Genomic DNA, 22,067 nt, shown 5'->3' with positions numbered 1-22,067 from the left:
CAGCAGGCCCTGGAATTAGAAAAGGCTAAGCAACAGAACCCAGCCAATCTTAACAACCCTTCGCCAATAATTGTTCCGCAGCACAAGAAATTTCCCACCTACAAGGCAGGTAATGACACTGAGGCCTTCTTAGAAAATTTTGAAAGAGCCTGCCTTGGGTACAGCATCTCTGAAGACCAGTACATGGTAGAATTGAGGCCACTGCTCAGTGGACCCTTAGCAGAGGTGGCGGCTGAAATGCCTAAGGAGAAAATGAATGACTATAAACTTTTTCAAACCAAGGCCAGATACAGAATGGGGATAACACCTGAACATGCCCGTCGGCGGTTCAGAACCCTAAAATGGAACCCAGATGTTTCATTCCCCCGACACGCCTACTACATTGCAAAGAATTATAATGCCTGGATATCAGGAGCCAATGTTAAATCTCTGGGCGACATGCACCTCCTAATACAATTGGAGCAGTTCTTAGAGGGTGTTCCTGAAGAAATAGAGAGGTACATCCTAGATGGGAAGCCCAAAACAGTAATTGAGGTGGGGGAGATTGGAGCCAGATGGGTGGAAGTGGCAGAAAAGAAAAGAGCTACTATCAAGGGGAGCGAATATCACAGGGGTCACACCGACAATAAACCCTATATCCGAGGGCAACCCAAGACCCCACCTGCAACCCCAGGAAAGCCGCCGACGTCCTATTCTCTCACCTCACCAATCTTCAGTAACCCACCTCAACCCAGTGACCAGTCAGCTGGGCGATGCTTCAAGTGTAATGAACTGGGACATATAAAGGCCAACTGCCCCAAGAATCCCAACGGAGTGCAGTTCATTATATCTCCATCACTCCAAAGATCCCCAGGCCCAGATGCCTCTCAAATACCCTCGGAGTGAAGGGAAATTTTGAGAGTGGTCAGAAAGAAGGTTATCGCGTGGAGAGACACGGGGGCACAAGTGTCAGCTATCCACCAATCCTTGGTGGACCCCAAATTCATCAATCCAAAGGCTCAAGTGACAATTTTCCCCTTCATGTCACAAGCGGTAAACTTGCCTACAGCTAAACTGCCTGTCCAGTACAAAGGCTGGTCAGGAATGTGGACTTTTGCAGTCTATAACAATTATCACATCCCCATGCTACTGGGGGAAGACTTGGCCAACCAGGTAAAGTGGGCCAAGAGGGTGGGAATGGTTACACGCAGCCAAGCCAGGCAAGCTTCCAGACCCATCCCTGTTCCTGAACCGTCCACAGAGGCCCCGTCTGTGTTGGCAGAGACCCAGACAAAGGTAGTGGACCCGGATTCCCTGCCAACGACTGCAACAGCCACAGTACTTCCAGTCCCAGGCCCGGACCTGGAAACGCAACCAGCACCAGAACTATTGCCAGCACTGACGCCAGCGCTTGCAAACACATCTTCAACCCCAACGCCAGAGGGTGCCAGTGAGCCTGAACTGGCAGAAGCAGCAAACAACCAGACCCAAGAGGCTCAGCCAGAGCCTGAAATACCACCTGGTGCACCAGCGGAGAGCGGTTCACCAGCCATGAAAACAACCCCATCACCTACATCGCTTCCCGAAGGACCAAGCCGAAGTCCACAGTCTGAGGAGGAACTGGTGTCTCCAACCTCCAGGAAACAGTTCCAGACTGAGCAGGAAGCAGATGACAGCCTTCAGAAAGCTTGGGCGGCAGCACGGAGCACCTCACCGCCTCTCAGTTCTTCTAACAGATCTCGGTTTGTTATAGAACAAGGACTTTTATATAGGGAGACTCTTTCTGGTGGACACTGGGAAGACTGGCATCCACAAAAACAGTTGTTGGTTCCAACTAAGTACCGGGGGAAGCTCTTAAGCTTAGCCCATGATCATCCCAGTGGCCATGCTGGGGTGAACAGAACCAAAGACACGTTGAGGAAGTCCTTCCACTGGGAGGGGATGGGCAAGGATGTTGCCAAGTATGTCCGGTCTTGTGAGGTATGCAAAAGAGTGGGAAAGCCCCAAGACCAGGTCAAGGCCCCTCTCCAGCCACTCCCCATAATAGAGGTCCCATTTCAGCAAGTAGCTGTGGATATTCTGGGTCCTTTCTCAAAAAAGACACCCAGAGGAAAGCAGTACATATTGACTTTCGTAGACTTTGCTACCCGATGGCCAGAAGCAGTAGCTCTAGGCAACACTAGGGCTAAAACTGTGTGCCAGGCCCTAACAGACATTTTTGCCAGGGTAGGTTGGCCCTCCGATATCCTTACGGATTCAGGAACTAATTTCCTGGCAGGGACCATGAAAGAACTGTGGGAAACTCATGGGGTGAATCACTTAGTTGCCACCTCATACCACCATCAAACCAATGGCCTGGTGGAAAGGTTTAATGGAACTTTGGAGGCCATGATACGTAAATTCGTGAATGAACATTCCAATGACTGGGATCTAGTGTTACAGCAGTTGCTCTTTGCTTACAGGGCTGTACCACATCCCAGTTTAGGGTTCTCACCGTTTGAGCTTGTGTATGGCCACGAGGTTAAGGGGCCATTACAGTTGGTGAAGCAGCAATGGGAGGGGTTTACGCCTTCTCCAAGGACTAATATTCTGGACTTTGTAAGCAACTTACAAAGCACCCTCCAACACTCTTTAGCCCTTGCTAAAGAAAACCTAAAGGATGCTCAAAAGGAGCAAAAGGCCTGGTACGATAAATATACCAGAGAGCGTTCCTTCAAGGTAGGAGACCAGGTTATGGTCTTGAAGGCGCAACAGGCCCATAAAATGGAAGCATCATGGGAAGGGCCATTCACGGTCCAAGAGCACCTAGGAGCTGTTAACTACCTCATAGCATTTCCCAATTCCCCCCTAAAGCCCAGAGTATACCACATTAATTCTCTCAAGCCCTTTTATTCCAGAGACTTACAGGTTTGTCAGTTTACAGCCCAGGGAGGAGATGACGCTGAGTGGCCTGACGGTGTCTACGATAAAGGGAAAAGTAACGGTGGCGTGGGAGAGGTGACCCTCTCCACAACTGGGAAAGGTCTGCAGTGGCAACAGATCAAGAAGTTGATGCACTCTCCCGTGAAAGTTCCCTAACATCAACTGGTTAAAAATTGTCCTTGCAATGTGAAGAATCTTGTAGTTTTACATAATTAGTGGCATACGTAAGGATGCATGTGTCTATTGATCTGTTTATTTTAAAGTTCTAGGGGGAAATCACTGCCAGTGTGGTTCCACACTGTCAGCGATTTGGGGGGAGTGTCATAAACAGATAAGAAAAGTTAATAGCACAGAAGTACTTTATATCTCTTTGACTATAAAGGGTTAACAAGTTCAGTAAGCCTGGCTGTCACCTGACCAGAGGATCAATCAGGAGACAGGATACTTTCAAATCTTGAGGGAGGGAAGTTTCTGTGTGTGCTGTTAGAATTTGGTGGTTATTCACTCTGGGGGCTCAGAGGGAGCAGATGTGCAACCAGGTTTCTCTCCAATCCCTCCAATACAAGCTCTTATAAATTCAGACTAGTGAGTACTAGGTAGATAAAGCGAGTTAGGCTGATGTTTGTTTTCCTTATTTGCAAATGTGTATTTGGTTGGAAGAAGTCCAAATGTGCATTTGGCTGAAAGGAGTTTAATTGTGTATTTGGCTGAAAGGAGTTCAAATTTGTACTTTTGCTGAAAGGATTTTAATTTGTACTTGTATACTTAGGCTGGGAGGGTGTTCCCAGTGTCTATAGCTGAAAGACCCTGTACCTATTCCATTTTTTTAAAATTTACAAAGATAATTTTTACTGTTTTTTCTTTCTTTAATTAAAAGCTTTTCTTGTTTAAGAACCTGATTGTTTTTTTATTCTGGTGAGACTCCAGGGGACTGGGTCTGGATTCACCAGGGAATTGGTGGGGAGAAAGGAGGGAAGAGGGAGAAAGAGGCTGATTTCTCTCTGTGCGAGGATTACTTTCTCTCAGGAAGAGTCTGGGAGGGGGAAAGAGAAGGAGGGAGGAAGGTGAATTGTCCTCTCTGTTTTGTGATTCAAGGAGTCTGAATCACACAGTGATCTTCCAGGGTAACCCAGGGAGGGGAAGCCTGGGAGAGGCAACGGTGGGGGAAAGGGTTTACTTTCCTTGGGTTGAGATCCAGAGGGTCTGGGTCTTGGGGGTCCCCGGGCAAGGTTTTTGGGGGACCAGAGTGTACCAGGCACTGGAATTCCTGGTTGGTGGCAGCGCTACAGGTTCTAAGCTAGGATTGAGCTTAGAGGAATTCATGCTGGTACCCCATCTTTTGGACGCTAAGGTTCAGAGTGGGGATTATACCATGACAGTATTAAAACAGGAAAGATCAGAAAGCCGCAGCCACACAGGAGAGGGTTTTTTGTTTTACTTATTATTTAAGTATATACATCCAAAATAACCTTAGTAATAATACAGAACTTACATCTGTCTGTCTGCAGCTTCCAGGGCTTCTGGTTGCTGTGTCCTGATCTTCCTGTCTAGATACATGTAATTAGGCACAGCATTTTCAAGAAATAATTAGTGATTCAATCAGGTTTTACATTGGATCAAGTGACTGCAAACTCTTTTATATTCCACTGCAGTTTTCCTTTACCATATTTTAGGGCATGATATATATATACTTCATTAGCTAATGTTTATACAGTGCTTTGAAGAAGTCAAGTACTACATAAGGGATAAGTATTACTATCAGAGAGGACAAAGACAACATGGGCATGAAGAAAGAACTAAGCTCTGAGCTCAGAAGCAGAAAAACATCTTGTTTTCAGAAAGGTATTGGAATATCTGAGAAAAATATGTCAACAAATTCAAGCACCTAAACATGAAGAAAGCAGGAGGTGTAAAACATGGGAAACTACAAATGCACTTAAGTGACATAACGTTGCTGATACCAGTGTGAGAACAGTGATAAGAAGTGAGGGCCAAGAAAAAAGTTCTGCCCGTGAAGAAAACAACCCCACACCGGACACAGAAGCATAGGGCACTGTGACTAGTATTTGGTTAAGGCACCTTGAAAGAAAATGAAAAGTTTGAGAACAACATTTTAAGATGTGATTAAACAGAAATGAACACATTTGAATAAATCTTTATATACAGAAGAAGGGAGACAAGCTCTGAAGGGCTAAAGAAAGACCATTTCCCACTGTTAATCAGTAGTGAAGGGAGCAGGTCCCTCACCACAAAATTTCTTGGTAAGGTGTGTTTTACTGGTTATCATCATTTATTATTTATATCACTGTAGCAATGTACTATCGGATTTGATGATGAAAATTATCCGACTGGAGAGGAAAGCTTGGGAAGGTATTTTGTTGTCAAGAGAATAAACATCCAGAGCATGCATCAAAAGGTGTGCGGACTGGGAAGAGAGAGAGAGAGAGAGAGTATGAGCCGGATTCTGCCCATAGTCCCAGTCAGGCAGTACCCAAATCCTGGCACCGTGACCAACGCAGGCATCTCAGCCAAACTCAATTAAAGGAATTTAGAAGGAAACAAAGAAAGCAGTAGCTAAATCAACCAAAAATAAAGAGCAACAGAAGCAGCATGTAGTGGGAAGCGAGAAAGAGAATTCCTCCATTTGAGAGAAATACGGCATATAGCCATTGCTCCAGAGAGACACTAGTGTACAATAAAAGCAAATAATGGACAAAGAGTATTGAACAGAATGACTGAAAAGAAATGCCAGGGTTTTTTCCCTTCTTTTAAGTGCGTATCTGTAACTGGATAACTAAATTACACGATTTCTTTACAAATTCAATTAAACAGTTAATTGATGCCGATGCCCTTTAGTACCTGGCATTTAAAATTAAGTAAATAACAGACAGATGTACACGCAGTACCCAGCAATAGGTTATGGAATCTCTGCCACTGGAAGTTTTTGAGAGCAGGTTAGAAAAACACTTGTCAGGGACAGGTCCAGATAATACTTAATCCTGCCTTGAGTGCAGGGGCCTGGACTAAAAGACCTCTCAAGGTCCCTTTCAGTTCTGTGATTCTATGAATAATTTAGCACAAGTGGGCTCCCCCCATTTCAGCCTATCTACAAATTTTTGAGGATAACTGTCTTTCACCCTCCTTCCTGCCCAACATGCCCACCATCACATAATGTTATTTGTTAACTCTGCATTTCCTCTTGGAGGTGCTGAAGAGAATGTACTTCTTTAGTATCTTTTGAATATATCTATATACTTTGAATTCTGACTGGAAGGAGTAGCCCTGCCAAGTCCAAGTGCAAAAGGGATACTCAGTTCCCCAGAAACTGGCTCAGATAGGTAGGCTGGCTCAGGTTGGACTGTATTATTCCCCCCTAACTACTCTATCGCCCTGCATTATTGGAAAAGGAAACTCTCTCCTCAGAGGCAGTAACAACCATGCAAAACAAACTGCCACTGGTGTGGGACAATGAGGTACAGAGTGCTCTCTGCTCACAAGCCTGGAGTACCATTTACACAGTACTCTCCAGGAGGCAGAGGTCAGGAGTAAGAGTCCCTTCCAAAGTCAGACCTGAACCTATCTTTGGGCTCAGGGGTCAATGATGCTTCCAGTTTGAGCCAGCACAAATGGCAGGAATGTCAAGATCATTCCCAGTACCAGATTCCAACATACGGTCAACCCGTCAAGCTAGTCTTCATAACTGCATCACTGACTTAAATTCACCTGCACTAACCCAAGTGTCCAAGGCTTTATTGTTCCCTGAGGAGCTGGGTAATGGAAGGCCGGAAGGACTTGTTTCCCAAACATTCGTGGCACGTTCTCTTCCACTCTGCAAGTAAGGAAAGGGTAGTGTGGAGAACCTTACCTACCTCCCCAAGGATGTTGTGAAGCTTTAATTAACGTCTGGAAAGTACTTTGAGACCCTCAGAGGGAAGGTGCTACAAAAGCGCAAAATATCGTTGTCATTATGCTTGCTACTGACAGTGCTGGCATTCAAGCCACAGCCTTCACAACAGATGGTGAAGTCGCTAGCACGGCTGGCTGCAGTTATAATTTCTCCCATCACAGACTTTCCTTGTTAGAGCAAATAGGCTGCACCTCTTGATTTCTGAAGGGCAAAACAGATTCTGAACTGACAGGACTCCGCTGTACTGCCCAGTGCTGCTGACACACACAAACCAGCCAGCACTCCAACCACCAGAAAGTAAGTCATCCGAGGGACTCTCTAATTAGAAAAAGCCTCAACTTCACTACAATACTTCTCCAGCTTGTCACAGAAACCCTTCCCTTGCATTCTGAACATTAAAGGGAAACAACAAAGAATTATCCAGGTTTTGTTAAGTGTCAAACATTCCAATTTTAAACCATGCACACAGCAGAGGGAGAATTTTTATAAGCCTTCAGTGCAAGTGTACAGATTTCTAAACACTTTTCTCCTACTCTTTGCTAACTGTTCATTTGTCCTACCATTAAGAAACACCTATGCTTACAATAATAAAGGGGGCAGCTGCTGATATAGTTACAATACTGCAGGGCCTGGTACATGGATGGTTCTCAATTTTTAACCAATATGGAGTTAGAGCTGGGACTCATGGCCATCTGTCTAGCCAAAGTGTGGTCAAGATACTGTAGTTACCATTTTTAATTCATTTCCAGCTACTGAGTAAGTTCTCTGCATTTAGCTGAGAATGTCACCAGCTGGAACCAAACCTTGGGACCTGGCAAACTTTCGGTCTGACTGGAAATTCTAACGGGACTCATGGAAAGAGTTGGTGTTGTCAGTCCCAACTTAGCACTGCCCCAAATCCAATGATCTATTTTGGGGGTGTGGAAAGGGAAGGATCCTAAAGCACAAAAGAGTGGCTTAGAATGAAGGTGTGGAAGAATTGCCAAACTAGGAGCACCACAGATACCCGAGCCCATGCTTTGGGGAGCTAACAAATCCCTGCGGCATATGCCCCATGTCTTGGGGAGGTGATAGAACTTGACTCACGTGTCAAGGGAAACAACCCCATCCACCACGGGTTTCTGGCTAAAATGGACTCCAAGGATGAAGCCACCTTGGCATACCTCTATTATGTGGGAGAAGACCTAGTGAACACTACTGCCGGTTTAAAATACACTTTCCAAACTCTGCTCTGCTAAAGTTTGCTCTTTTGAAAACAATTTTTTCAAATTCTATCTCATTTCATTATAATCAAAGATAACAATACAACAAAGTCTAATAAGGGAATTACACATCATCAACATTATCAACCTATTCAAAGTGCCTATGCTGATTCTTTTAGATCTGTCAGCTGCCTTTGATGCCACTAATCATGAAGTTTTGATGACACATCTGCAGTCTCTAGCAAGGATGGATGAAGTCGCTTGAGTGCCTCTGATCCTTTCTTTATGGAGGTCTCTATTCTATATTATTTAAGTTCTTATACTGTGTACTCATCACGGTATTATCTGATCATCTAACAGGGTAGTTTTGGGCAGTTACCCGGCCTAGGGAACCTGCTACACTTGGTACTGCATGGATGCATTTAGCCACTCCTTTTATTCAATATGTGTATGAGGCTATTAAGAGAATCAGTGAGGGGATATTCTGCAGTCAGCTGCTGTTATTCTGCAGGTTTATTTCATCCAGTTGTGTTTCCATTATGTCCGACCAGGCTCGTGCAGTGGAACAAATGACCAATTGCCTATATGGGTCTGGGGGGGCTGAGGGTTAGCAAATTGAGGTTCAGTCCAGACAGCATTGAGATGATGTGGAGAAGCTAGGGGAAGCAGCTGGAGGAGTTGGTGAAGACTGTATCGGCATCTGCTGACTAAGGGAGCGCATGCATCATATCAGGAGGGTCTGGTTTTGTCTTAAATATGCTGGGCAGCTCCTGTATGCTCAGATGGAAGCTGTAGTCAAGAGCCTTTTTATCAATCAGACAGAGATGAGTGTGACTTTTGCTCTCTGAGCTGAACCGTGCCACAGCAAGCCATACCTTTGTCACCTTGGGGTTAGACTATTCACTGTAATACAAGATGAGAGCACATGGAAGCCAAAGCTAGCGCAGAATCAGCCGCCCACTTATTAGGTTGTTACAGACAGAGAGCTCATAAGAGAAGTGCTCTAGGATTCTGCACTGGTTGCCAATACATTTCCAGGGGGAATTCATGGGGGTGCTGGGTTTCATTTAAAGGTGTTGAGATGGTTTTAAACCTCTGTCTCTGAGGGCCTGTCAACACTTACAGCTGTGCCACTGTAGCGCTTAGCAAAGACACTACCTATGCTGGCAGGAGAGTTTCTCCTTTTGGCGTAGGTACCTCCCCTTCCAGAGAGGCAGCAACTGTGTCAACAGGAGAAGCCCTCCCATCAACACAGCGCTGCCTACACCAGGAGTTTGGCTGGCATAACTGCATTGCGCAGGGGGGTGGATTTTCCGCAACCCCGAGTGATGCAGCAATACTGCCATAAGTGTGTAGTGCAGACCCGTGTAGAGATTCCCTTCTTCCCAGATGAGGCTGCTAACAGCAGGGGCACTTGAGCTGGAGCATGCCCTCAGTTTGAAAGAGATAGGGATGTTGTCTGGATGTTCTCCAGGAAGGGTCCATAACTTTCGAACTAACTTCCCCTCCCACTGCTTCTCTAGAGTCCTCATTTGTTAACCTTCTGGACCAGCTGCCAAGTCCATCTTGGCATTAGCAGTGGAGGGAGGGTAGATCTGAATATATTAAGTGAAGAATGTGCATTTTATCTCAGCACCAGATTCAAAAGGCTATGAATTTATACAGCATCATGGTACTGATGATAGTGTCACGGATAAGATGGCACAGTAATTATAATCTTCTATTTACATACACTGATTACTTTCCAAATAGATTTTCTTTTAAACTAAAATTCCACCTGTTTGTTCTCAGCCCAGAAGAGGTTTGATCTGGAAAGTCTTAACAAAACTTTGCTTGATCATTTTTCAGTGGTCTGAATTATTATTCATGATTAGGAAGAAAAGTGTATCCATCAGTCAAACTTTTCAGACATATTCTTTTGTAATCTAATTCAAAGTTTAAAAAAGTCTTCAGACGTGTCACTTGAATAGTTTTCAGTGAGTATAGGGAACAAGCACGGATATATCGGCACACTAGCATGCAGAGATAATCATAGCTGTATACTGAATGTTTACCTGAATACATGATCAGTGCTGCAACCAATATACACAGCAAGGATTGAATCCATAGACTGATGGATTTCTTAACGGTGCAAGTGTATTTGTGTGACCTGGCAGTTAAATAAAGTTTATTCCTTTAAAAAAGAGGAGGAAATTAAGGGCCTGACTGAAAGCCTATTGACATAAATGGGAGAAATTTCCATTGATTTCAGTGGGGGTTTGATCAGGCTCTGCCTGCCTGCTTAATGCAACATTAAGGGTGAGATTGTCTGTGTCTTGTTTATATTATTCTTTATTTTGAAACAGAACTAGAAACTCTTTTTTTCTTGCCTCAAAGTCTCAGTCCAGTTTCAAAGTAAGGATATTCAAAGTTATATTTCCTATGACTGTAGTGTGACCAGATGTCCGGTTTTCAAAAGGAACAGCTGGACAAAAAGGGAGCCTGGCGGCTCTGGTCAGAACCGCCGACCGGGCCATTAAAAAGTCTGGTCGGCAGTGCTGTGGAGCTAAGGCAGGCTAGTCCCTACCTGTCCCAGATCTGTGCTGCGCCCCGAAATAGCCAACAGGTCTGGATCCTAGGTGGGGGAGCCACGGGGCTCCACATGCTGCCGCTGCCCTGAGCACCGGCTCTGCACTCCGATTGTCCGGAAACCGCAGCCAATGGGAACTGCAGAGTAGGTGCCTGTGGGCGAGAGCAGTGCGCAGAGCTGCCTGCCGCGCCTCCACCTAAGAGCTGGACATGCTGGCTGCGTCCAGGGTGCAGCGCAGACTCAGGACAGGCAGGAAGCCTGCCTTAGCCCTTCTGCTGTGCTGCTGACTGGGAGCCAACCGAGGTAAACCCATGCCCCAACCCCGAGCCCCTACTGCCACCTCTTGCACCCCAAACTCCTCATCCCTGGCCCCGTTCATTAGCCTGCAACCCCTGATGGCGCCCTCAACACCCTCCTTCACCCCAACCTCCTGCCCCAGCCCAGTGAGGATGGGGGAGAGCAAGCCACTGAGGGAGGGGGAATATAGTGAGCAGGGGGCAGGGCCTTGGGGAAGGGGTGGGGCTAGGAAGTTCGGTTTTGTGCAATTAGAAAGTTGGCAACTCTATATGATGGCTGTAGGTTGGCTGACATTGAATGTGTTTTAAGGCACATTAAGTTCAAAATAAATAAAGTAATTGAAAATGCTACATTTGCATATGAGGGACAACCTAATTGCTGTGGGAATCATAGCTTTGAATCTCCTGACTTTTGTGTGATTAAAATATGAATTTAAGTGTTGAATTTATGGTGTTTCTTTCATTTAATATGGAAATCAGTCTCTAATACCTCATAGCTCAAAGAATGTGTTACTCAGTTTACTTGATTAAGCTGGGAATTGTTGGTCCTGCTGTCACCATGTTTACACTTTAGTGACAAGTTTGCACATCACATTCACCTAATGCAGTGTCATCAATTTACTTGTCAAAAAAAAACTTCTTATATACAGCTGCTCCTCTAGAATACCGAGCCCAGCTATATTTCACTTCATGTGCAGCCCCTGAAGCATTGGAGCAAGAATTTTAAAATGTTGGGCGGACAAATGAAAACTATCGTTCCCAGGGGAAATGGCTTCACAGCCAGGCAGGCACAGCAAACCCAGCAGACAGCGAGCCCATATGGCTTGTTTTCCTTTGGGTTATGCAGTTTATTTGACCCTCAATCCCCCTTACGATTTTGGAGCAAGAAGAGCTGCTCTATTTTTTCATCTCCACTCATCTGGAATTACAGGCCTGTGGATTTCCTCTACTCGTGAATGTAGCCAGATCTTGGCTCCCAGACAACAATGCTGACCTGGAAATTGAAATTCAGGATTCTGGAGATAAAAAGTGAATTAAGCAAGTTTTTCTGCTATGCAGAAGCACCATCATCTTGGATTTAGTTAAGCCGGAAACTTTTTCTATCAATTCAATAAACCAAGTATTTTCCCTTTCCTATCTGTCTTCCCTCACTCACTCAAATAAATTCTGAATAACCCCAGCCCCAGAAACCATCACCTCATTGACAGTATGAGTCTCAGTGCATTTTTCCTGTAACTTTGACACCCACAGCACACTCTCTCTAATAGATTTCTACCTCTCTGGGCTGTTCACAAGCTTTAATTTCGAGGAGATACAATACAATGACAATGCGCAGAGCAAAGATCAAAGACTCTCCTCTGCTGGAGCATTCTGCCACATTGGCAGGCTGGTTTTTCTAATGTCAGTGAATTTGTGTAGGCCCAAATCTGAGACATCAGCACAAGCCTTTCTTCTCATTCCTGCTGATGAATGAAAGAGCATTTTCAATTGTGTACAACCAGAAGTCTTATGGCACATCACTCCTAATCAAAGGCTGCTCTGTGATGTAAACTGCTTTAACAGGCAGCTTATATTACAATCCCACAAGATCCAAAGGGCAGTTTGAGATCACAATGAATTTCTGTTTCTTAAGGGGATCTGCAGGGCTGCAGAGAAGAATCCAGCAGAAGCATCCAGCCATCTCCAAGATGGGAGCTGTACAATCAGCATATTTGGATCTGGTTTCAAACACACACAAAGTAAAGCTCTTAAGCAAACAGAACTGCCAAATTACTGAAGCCTACAGGCTAAACATATTGACACCTGACATCTTATATGTGGATTATAAAGAAACCATCACCAGAGACAGACATACAAGAACCATGGACATCCTGGGTCCTGTCCACAATATAGCAGATTGCATCTGATGCCGGATATGGAGGGGAGGGGGGAATTTGAACATGAGGAAAGAGACCACTTGATCCCTTCCTTGCTCAATGACTTCTCTCCCTGTCCCTTTGGCATTACTTCCTTCAGTGACAGAGAGACTGATGAGGATACTCCTGGAGCCTGAAAAGATACTTTTGACAGCAAGGAATGGGGCTTACTTGTTCTCCCTACTGCTGGTCTGGGAGGAAGGAATCACAATCAGTCCTGGCTTGAGAGCCTCCACAGAGCAGAGATGTAAAAATGCAGAGTTTTTATCACTGTGTCTTTTCTACATCAACACATATAGCAAGGTGTAAGTCAGCCGTCCCAGTCTATGCTTCTCCAGCAATATCCACCCACTGTCCTTTGACTTACATGGTCCCAGAAGCCAGAATGGTTCCTTCTACCCCTGCCCCCTACCCAAGGCAAACATCAAACCTTCCCTTTCAGAGACAAAAACAAGGCTATGTCACGTAAGTCTACTGTGATTAAAATGGCATCTACATAGAGAATGAGTGACTATTTCACCTCCGTAGTACATGCCTGAAATGTTTGCTAAGATCTCCATTCTGAGGTTTCATCTAGATCAACAGCAAGGAATTCTGAAGTCAGGGTCCTGTCTATGGAACTCCTTCCCTGCCCACAGTCCCTTTGTAAATGGCTCCAAGGTCTTTTTATTTGAGTCGCTTTATCTGCGCCTATTTTATATTTCCTTTTTGGGCTAGTTTGCTTCCTTTTTTTCTGGCAAAGTGGCTGCTTTTCTCCGGGCCAACAGCTCAACTTTTATTTTAATCATTGTTTTTAACTTTTATACAATGCCCAGAGAGATGGTGACAGGTGCTTTTAAAACATATTAAGTACATAAAATAGAAACACTCTGTATATCGGGTGAGGGATCTCTAGAGCTCTATAAACACAGCACAGCATGTCCCCTCCTCCCCACATATGAGCAAAAAGACTGCTAGCTTTTTAAAAGTCCACACATGAATCCTACTGAAGAGAAGGGGAAGGAAGAAAACGTGCAGCTCCTCTGCTCACCATGGAAGGATAAGTGCTCTCCATGGGGTAACCTTTGATTGATGCCAAGTATTACAGATTCAGTGAATACAAAAGGACTAAGTTGCAGAATTTATTACAAACCTCTGACTCCTCAGACAGCTGTTGGATTTTTACAGTGCCTTCAGTGTCTTACTAGAGCCTCACATCATTCATACACTTCCAACAACTTGCAAGACTGAGGCATCCCCTGGGATTTATTCAGTCTGTGGCTACCATTGGATTGCCTAGGTTCTAAGTTCTTCAATGCACATAGACTAAGGCAGGCTCTGGATCCCATTTCTTTCATTCTTCCATTGACCTGTGGCGTGCTGCCATAGAATGGGTGCATTGTTCCCACTGAAGAGGTAGATGTATTTCAGTGGTGGTTGACTTCATCCCTGTGCTGTCTATAAAGAGCTTTGGCATCCATTAGGAGGAGAGGAGTTATATATCGTAAAGGTAATATAGTCTTTATTTTGCAAGGGTTCCATACGTATGCCTGGCTTTTACCCCTTCTGAGTAGCATGCTTCCATACACACCTGGGGATATGGTTCTTATAAGCACATGCAGTAATTTCAGTGTCCCAGCAAAAGAAGAGCAAAGCATGTGCAGTTAAAAGGACATAGAACGCACAAGGCACTCAAAAAGTTGAGGTTTCATTGTGTAAAATGTTTTCCCTATTTCTGGGCTGTCCAAGTTCATTCTAATACAGGGGTTCTCAAACCTCACTGAAGCGCGCCCCCTTCTGACAATAAAAATTACTACAAGACCCCAAGAGAGGGGACTGAAGCCTGAGTCCCACTGATCCGGCGACGGGAGGGGGACAGGAGAAGAAGCTGAAGCCCAAGGGTTTCAGCCTCTGGCAGGGGGCCCGTAACCTGAGTCCCAACATGCAGGGCTGAAATCCTCAAGCTTCAGCCTCGGGGGATGGGACTCAGGCTTCAGCCCTGCGCCCCAGCAAGTCCAAGTGAGCCCTGGCGACCCCATTAAAATGGAGTCCTGACCCACAGTTTGAGAACCGCTGTTATAACATATTATCACTCAGTATAATGTGAAGAGCATTTACAGGCAATGTCTAGATACCAACTATAACCTAGTCAATACTGAAATGCAGGAACCACGTAGGGCAAATGAAGGTACACACAGCAATACCAACTAGCCATATATAGCCCTGGATTGGAAAGATGGGACAGGGTTATGATAGGGAGGGAAATCAGGATGATTTTTCTCTCATGAACAGTCCATTATCGGCTCATTCACAGCCCTAATGTATCATTCAGACCAACATGGGAGCTATGAAGCTTGAAACGGAGAAATTAACACCACAAGTAGTAATATAATTATAACACTTAGCTCTGTTATAGCACGTTTCATCTGTAGATCTCAAAGCACTATACAGAACACAACAGCATCATTGCCCCCATTTTACAGATGGGGAGACTCAGGCACAGAGAGGCGATATGATTTGTCCAAGGTCATCCAGCAGGCCAGTAGCACAACCAGGTCTCCTGAGTCCCAGTCCAGTACTCGATCCATTAGGCAACACTGCCTCCCAATAGTCCGCCTTTCTATAGAATCTTTCATCTGGGGTTCTCCAAATGCTTTGGACATGTCTGTGAGGCAGATAAGGGCTCAGGATCATTTTCCCCAACACTGAAACACAGCCACCTCTGCAGTGGAAGAAAGCAGCAGATTATCAGCGTACAGAAGCACTACAAACAGCTTAAGACAGAAAGTGACAAAATGCTTTCTATAAACTGCAGGGGGATTTAGGGTAAGCAGAATTCGGTTGGAATTTGGTCAGGACACCAAGGTTAACAACCTACTCTTGCAAAAAGTGACACGACACCTTAAGTGACAGCAAGTGGCCTGGACTTTGATGTTAGGTCTCATTAGAAAGAAGGCACTTGCAACAGTACGGCACTCCCTATCATCAGAATGAGGAATTGCCTGGTTACTGACTCAGAGGGAAGAGTGCCACCTACTGAGGCACCAAAATCAGTTCCTGAAGCACTCACTTGGCCCAACCTTACTTAGCTAGCAAGATTCGAGGACAAAACAGCACAGCATGATATGGATGCAGGCAAAAGAAACTAAAGCACAGAAAAATCCACTAACTATGTGCTGTCAGACAGATTCTGTTTTTAATTTACAGGTGCAGGCCCTCTAATGTAAACAGGTAGCAGGAAACAAAGGGACCAACAGTGGGCAGACAGGTGCAACTTTTAAATGCCACTCATTCCCTTTCTGGCCTCCTTTGCAGTCAGACACATTCATCATCAGCGCAGGAATGTTGGACAGTGATAAATTTTGCCATCTCTGGCTAGTCAATTCAACAAAATTAGATTATTTTAATATTAATTCATTACCCAATTTAATTCCAATTAATAATCTCCATTACAAGGCCCTGTCTTGGCAGTGATGATGGGGAAAGCCTCTGCTATGCAGCAGACACAGCATGGAACAGGAAAAGGAGTGGGAAGGAATTTAGGAAACAGAAAAGGTAAAAGGATTGGCATTTACTCCAAGCCTGGGCACCGCTTCCCTTCCCTCACCTTCTCAAAGCTATTATCATTTACACTTCCGTTTTTGGGACAGCAAAATTAGAGCTCCCCAGATGGCAGCTTGACCTTGGTCCACACTCCACTGTTAGACAATCCAGATCCGAGAAGGCACCAAAAGAGAAACAAACCACCCATAAAGTTATAGCCCTTTCCAATAATGGGGCTGCCCCAGGTCTGCCCCATTAATACTACATGGTCCTGTGTCCCATTTTTATACTGCAAGATAGAGGACAATAAGTGGGTATAGCTCATACTGTCCAAAATTCTCCTTTGCAATAGCCATCTTATCCATTTTAATAGAGACTGTTACGGCATAAATGAGAGAAAAGGACCACTGAACTCCATGGCAAGTTGCCAACCTGTGCTGCAGCCTCCAGTGGCTATGCTCAAAGAGATTTAAAGTCCAATATAACCTTGATTTTTAATAGAGTCACATTTAATGAGCTTTAGCGTCCACCATAATAATTTCATTATTACCTCTCCAGGAATTGGAACCGTGGTCAGAGAAAACGTGCTGCATTCGAGCCCAAAGAGGAAATTTAATAATAGCCAACACATTATCATCAAAACCATCAACATCATTGTCCTTAATGTCTTTTTTGGTTGCTGTAATTATAATCCTTCAAACCTTAAGCATAATTGCAGCTCAGACAAGCTTGCTGAACATAGCAAAGATGATTGGCTAAAGGCCACCCATATTTCTCATCTCTGACAGTGACCCATTCAGCATATATGGGTACAGCTAAAGGACAAGGCTTAGCAGAATGTGACAATCAAAGTTTATATTCACCTACCTGCCAAGCGCTAGAACGCAAAGTTATACATGGCCCCTGTAATGGTATTCTATTCCCACTCTGAACCTTAGAGTCCAAAAATGGGGTACCAACATGAATTCCTCTAAACTTAATTACCAGCTTAGATCTGATAGGCTGCCACCGCCCAAAAATATAGTGTTTTGGGGCACTCTGGTCCCCCCAAAAACCTTCCCTAGGGACCCCAAGACCCAAATTCCTTGAGTCTCACAACAAAGGGGAATAAACCATTTCCCCTCCCCCTCCTTTCTTCCTCCCAGATCTTTCCCGCCCTGGGTACACTAGGAGATCACCGTGATTCAAACTCCTTGAATCACAACACAGAGAAATCAGGTTTTTTCTCCCCCTTCCAGGCTTTCCCTCCCTGGGCTATCCTGGAGAGATAGACAGATTCAAGCTCCGTGAATCTAAACCACAGAGGAAATTCACCTTTCCTCCCCCCACTCCTCCTTCCCTTCTCCCACCAATTCCCTGGTGAGTACAGACTCAGTTCCTTTGAGCCTTAACAAGGGAAAAAAATCAATTAGGTCTTTTAAAAGAAAAAAAACTTTTAATAAAAGAATTAAAAAGTAAAATTTATCTCTGTAACTCAAGATGGAATATTACAGGGTGTTTCAGCTTATAGACACTAGAGAGAAGTCTCCCCCCAGCACAAATATCAACCAAAATCCATCCAGCAAAATACACGTTTGCAAATACAGAAAACCATCAAAAGACTATAACCGCCTTTCCTACCTAATACTCACTATTCTGAATATATAAGAGACTGTAGCAGAGAGATTGGCAAGAAACCTGGTTGCACGTCTGGTCACTTTCAGGGCCCAGAGAGAGAACAAAGCAAAACCCACAAACACAAACAAAAGGCTTCCCTCCACCGAGATTTGAAAGTATCTTGTCTCCTGATTGGTCCTCTGGTCAGGTGTTCCAGGTTCACTGTTTGTTAATCCTTTACAGGGGAAAGAGACATTAACCCTTAACTATCTGTTTATGACAGGCCCTCATTGTCTTTTTGACCCTGACCTACACAGCCGCTCTTTTCCTGTAGGAGGAGAAATCAGTCCAAGGTTTTCCTCTATCCAACTCTACCAGTGCAGTTCAGCCCTAACCTGGAGAGTTTGCCCACCTCCAAAGTTTAGAGTGCTGAACCTACCCATCTCCTTGCAAAGGTAGATACAACAACTGTTCCAAACAGTGATGCAAATATTCAGTTCATGACATTTTGCATGGAAACATTGGATCCCTATGGCTTCAGTAAAAATCAGCCCCTTACTGTTCACCATAAGCTCCAGTAACACCAATGACAGTCAGTGTGAACAAAGAGAGTTTCCCCAGCAAGCCATTCAGTTGCATCTTGTATACAAGCTACACTGGAAGGCACATGGCAGGACTGCTCCACCACCATTCCTTGTAGGTGATGTTCTTATGATTTCATCCCCATGAAAAGAGAAAGAGGAGGATCTCTCATTCCCCACCTGGGCTGAATTTTTTTGGTGACATAGTTATCTATGTTTTCTAAGCATCCCTAGGACAGTGAGAAACAGGTGTAACTAGCCCTTTCAGTGCTAAGTGATGTGACAGTATCATGCATGTCTTCGAATAGCGCTCCACCTGTCTAGCCCAACATACCGGGGCACATCCCAATATTGTCATTCTTTTCAATGGCAACAAGAATACGTCACTGAAAACAAGCATGGCTGTGCAGCAAAATAAAGGCATTAAATTGATTCCTGCATTGTTGTCAGCAGTGTCTCTACATGAGAATGATTCACACATGGTCATGAAACATGAGAAAAGGGGGCTCTTCTTTTTCTTCTTTATGCAAACCAATAGCATGTCTGTTCCCTCTGATCACACAGTCCGTCCAGGGGTCCCTCTCAGTGCATTGCTCTTAGCTATTTTTTCTATTTTGTTTACATGAATACTTCCCTATGCACTGAGATGCACCTGGAGGCTGCAAGGGTCCCTCCTGTGACTGTGATAAACAATCACTAGAGACTGCAGCCAAAAGCATATCTGACCCCGCTAGACACTGCAACTGACTGTCTCTCTTCCATACAAGTCAGCAAACAAAAGTCAGAATGACGCAGCAGAAGGCTCGGGAGAGAAGGGACACAAAAGACATAGACATGACTAGCTGAAAATAAACTGAAACCCAGAGAGCTGTTTGTTTTACTGTCAGAACCAAAGAAAGAATAGAAAACAACTTAAAAATGTATCCACCATGAGCTACAGACAAACTTGGTAGCATTCTGGCACAGAGACGCCTGACGAACAGCTACAAGCAAACTGAGGGACAGGATGTGGAATAAATATGAACAGCAAATCACAGGGGGCATATACGAGAAATATACCCCCCGCCAGAGGAAATGGTCTAATTACTTTATATTATACCTCAGAAATTCATTCAGCAGTGGCAGAGCCAAACATATGACCTCACCTCTGCATCCTCTCTGCCACTGATGGTAACAATACCCTCTGGGTTTGGGGAGCAGTGACACCCACATATAGATCTGCAGCATTAGATGCACTAGACTATGCAGAAGCATAAAGGGAGACAGGCACTACACAGCCACGCTTATTGTAATTTAAACAGTAACATCCAGATTTGAATTGCAGTGCAAACACTATCCCTGAGAATTCCCTCTCTCTCTGGGATCCTTACACTGAAAACTCCTTGGAGTGGGAACAGTGCTCCTTAAATGTTCGGAAAGCACCTAGCACTTAGTGGGTGCTACCATGAATAGATAAACAACTGTGCGAATGGACTGAGTCTGCACCTGTAGCCTTAGTGACCTCTTAACCCTCCCTCCCCACAGAGAAGCAGTTAATGCCACACCTTACTCAGACACCTAGATTTTCTGTGTAATTATTTGTACTTATTTAGTGCCATAATCCACTGAGATGTTGGGATAAACCCAATAATGAAATACTATCATTTCAGCTAATGGAAAAACTAGCAGGCTACTTTCAGAGTACTTCAGTGCCATAACAATGAGAGCCACTTCCATTGCGGATTTCTTTAAACAAAGGCTGAGAAGGCTCACGGGTCACAAATTTCCTACACATGCAGCCTTAGAGAAAAGCACTGTCTTCTGCGCCACACACCTTAAAGAGCATCATTCCCTGCAGGCACTAACCTTCCATGCACTGCCAGCATCACAACACGATAGCTCCCCACAGCTCTTCCGTCCATTGTGTAGATTGATTTATTTTTCTCTTCAGCTACAGCAAGGAAGTTTTGAGGGCAAGTACATGTGGGTCTGAGTTTCAATAGTTAGATCTCTTGGGTTCTGCAGTGTGAATCAACTCTGCCCAGTCACTTCTCAGGGCTTTAGGTGACAAGTCAGACTTTGCTAAATTTGTTACCCTGATTTACAGTTTTTGACTGTGTACGGGAGGGTGCTGAACCTCACAGCTACTGTATTATAAGGTCTCAGTCCTGTATTTGAATGGAAGAAAGATGCTGTACCTCAGCAGAGTCTGAGACTCTGTGAAGTGTAGATGTACTATTTTCACGAGTAGTGAATTTCGCTGTGATTAATGGGGCACATATATACTGACAAACAATATTTGTTTGTTTTAAACCAGGTCAGAAAAGATTTCAGCCACTTATTTCTCCATAGCTGAATTATTTTGTGCTATCCACGAGACCTCCAGCAATAAGTCCAGCCATGAAAGGAAGGAGATATTTCCTTTGTGTCCTCTATCACCACTGCCCAGCCAAGGTCGCTTCATTTACTGTATGTGTGTGTGTATGTGTATATGTATGTATATATATATATATATATATATATATATATATATATGAGATAAGACAGACACACAGCTAGAGGCCAGCAAAGTACCTGCAACTTCTTGGGGTGACTGCAAACTTCCAACCATCTCCAGATTCCCAGGGACAGAGCCTCCTCCTTCCAGGACCCTGACAAGCTCTCTCAGCCTCTCACACTCCTCCTGAAGCTGGTGCTGCTCCTCCTTTCGCTGCTGCTTGGCCAGGCTTGCTGGATTCATGCTGAAGTGAAGCACTTTGGTTTTACTGCGGTCATAGTCACCCTGCAAAATCCAAAGATGGTATGCAATCTGTGTAACTGGCCCGAGTCCCCACACACTGCACAAGGAGGCAAAACACAGCAGTAACACACATGGGACATTGTACATTTACAGAGCACTGATGTCACAATTCCAGCAATGAAAACCAGTCAGAGAAGGGGCTGCTTTCCCTCAGTAAAAGCCTTTTAACTCAGGGGTTCTCGACCCCTCGGAGGGTCATGAGTTATGAGAGCTCAGCTGCCACTCCAACCCCTGATTCTCCTCCAACATGTATAACAGTGTTAGATTTTTTTTAAGTGTTTTAATTTATAAGCGGGGGAGTCACACTCAGAGATGTGCTGTGTGAAAGGGGTCACCTGTACAAAAGTTTGAGAACCACTGTTTCGATTGAACAGAACTTGCTCCTGGATGACACCTTCCTTGTTAGGTTTAACTCCAGAAATGAAGTTTTATGGTTGCATTTGAAATCCCCTGATGGCAGGAGTTGATAATGAAGCCTTAAACTACAGCAGGACACACAGTGCCAGCCTAATTTATTAGTACAAGTCTGATGTCCACAGGAGTCCAGTGCTGGAGTCCTTAGTGAGTTGTATCAGTCTGTCCCAAGCAAGTAGAGACATTTCATTTTACACTTTTCTTGAAGGTGAATTAGATTTACAGCAGCTTAACCAGTGAGCCAAATCCTAAAATAATGGATTAATATCCCTTCAAAGTGAGAGGGCAACACTGATATTATACTTGTGGTTTCAAAGACATGATCTTCACCTGGACTGCAAAAAGCAGTGAGCAAAACCTCTGCTCACCGTGGCTCTCACTGCA

At 44.5% G+C, this 22,067-nt stretch overlaps 1 protein-coding gene across 3 annotated transcripts in view; it reads right to left on the bottom strand.

Moving 5' to 3' along the window:
• MAD1L1 (mitotic arrest deficient 1 like 1) overlaps nucleotides 1-22,067 on the bottom strand; it is a 543,068-nt gene that overhangs the window by 148,719 nt on the left and 372,282 nt on the right. For 2 of the 3 annotated variants that reach the window (XM_050966318.1, XM_050966316.1), the window contains exon 16: nucleotides 21,044-21,251. In XM_050966318.1, the coding sequence (XP_050822275.1) occupies nucleotides 21,044-21,251 (208 nt within the window). Of the gene's footprint in view, nucleotides 1-15,268; nucleotides 15,493-21,043; nucleotides 21,252-22,067 lie in introns of those variants that run through there. The other variant, XM_050966319.1, reaches the window with a different exon arrangement.

This window comes from Gopherus flavomarginatus, chromosome 9 (genome assembly GCF_025201925.1).
Source record: "Gopherus flavomarginatus isolate rGopFla2 chromosome 9, rGopFla2.mat.asm, whole genome shotgun sequence".
In the NCBI taxonomy this organism is placed as follows: Eukaryota; Metazoa; Chordata; order Testudines; family Testudinidae; genus Gopherus; species Gopherus flavomarginatus.
Note: the sequence above shows the minus strand (reverse complement) of the source record. Positions and strands in the feature narration are given on the sequence as shown.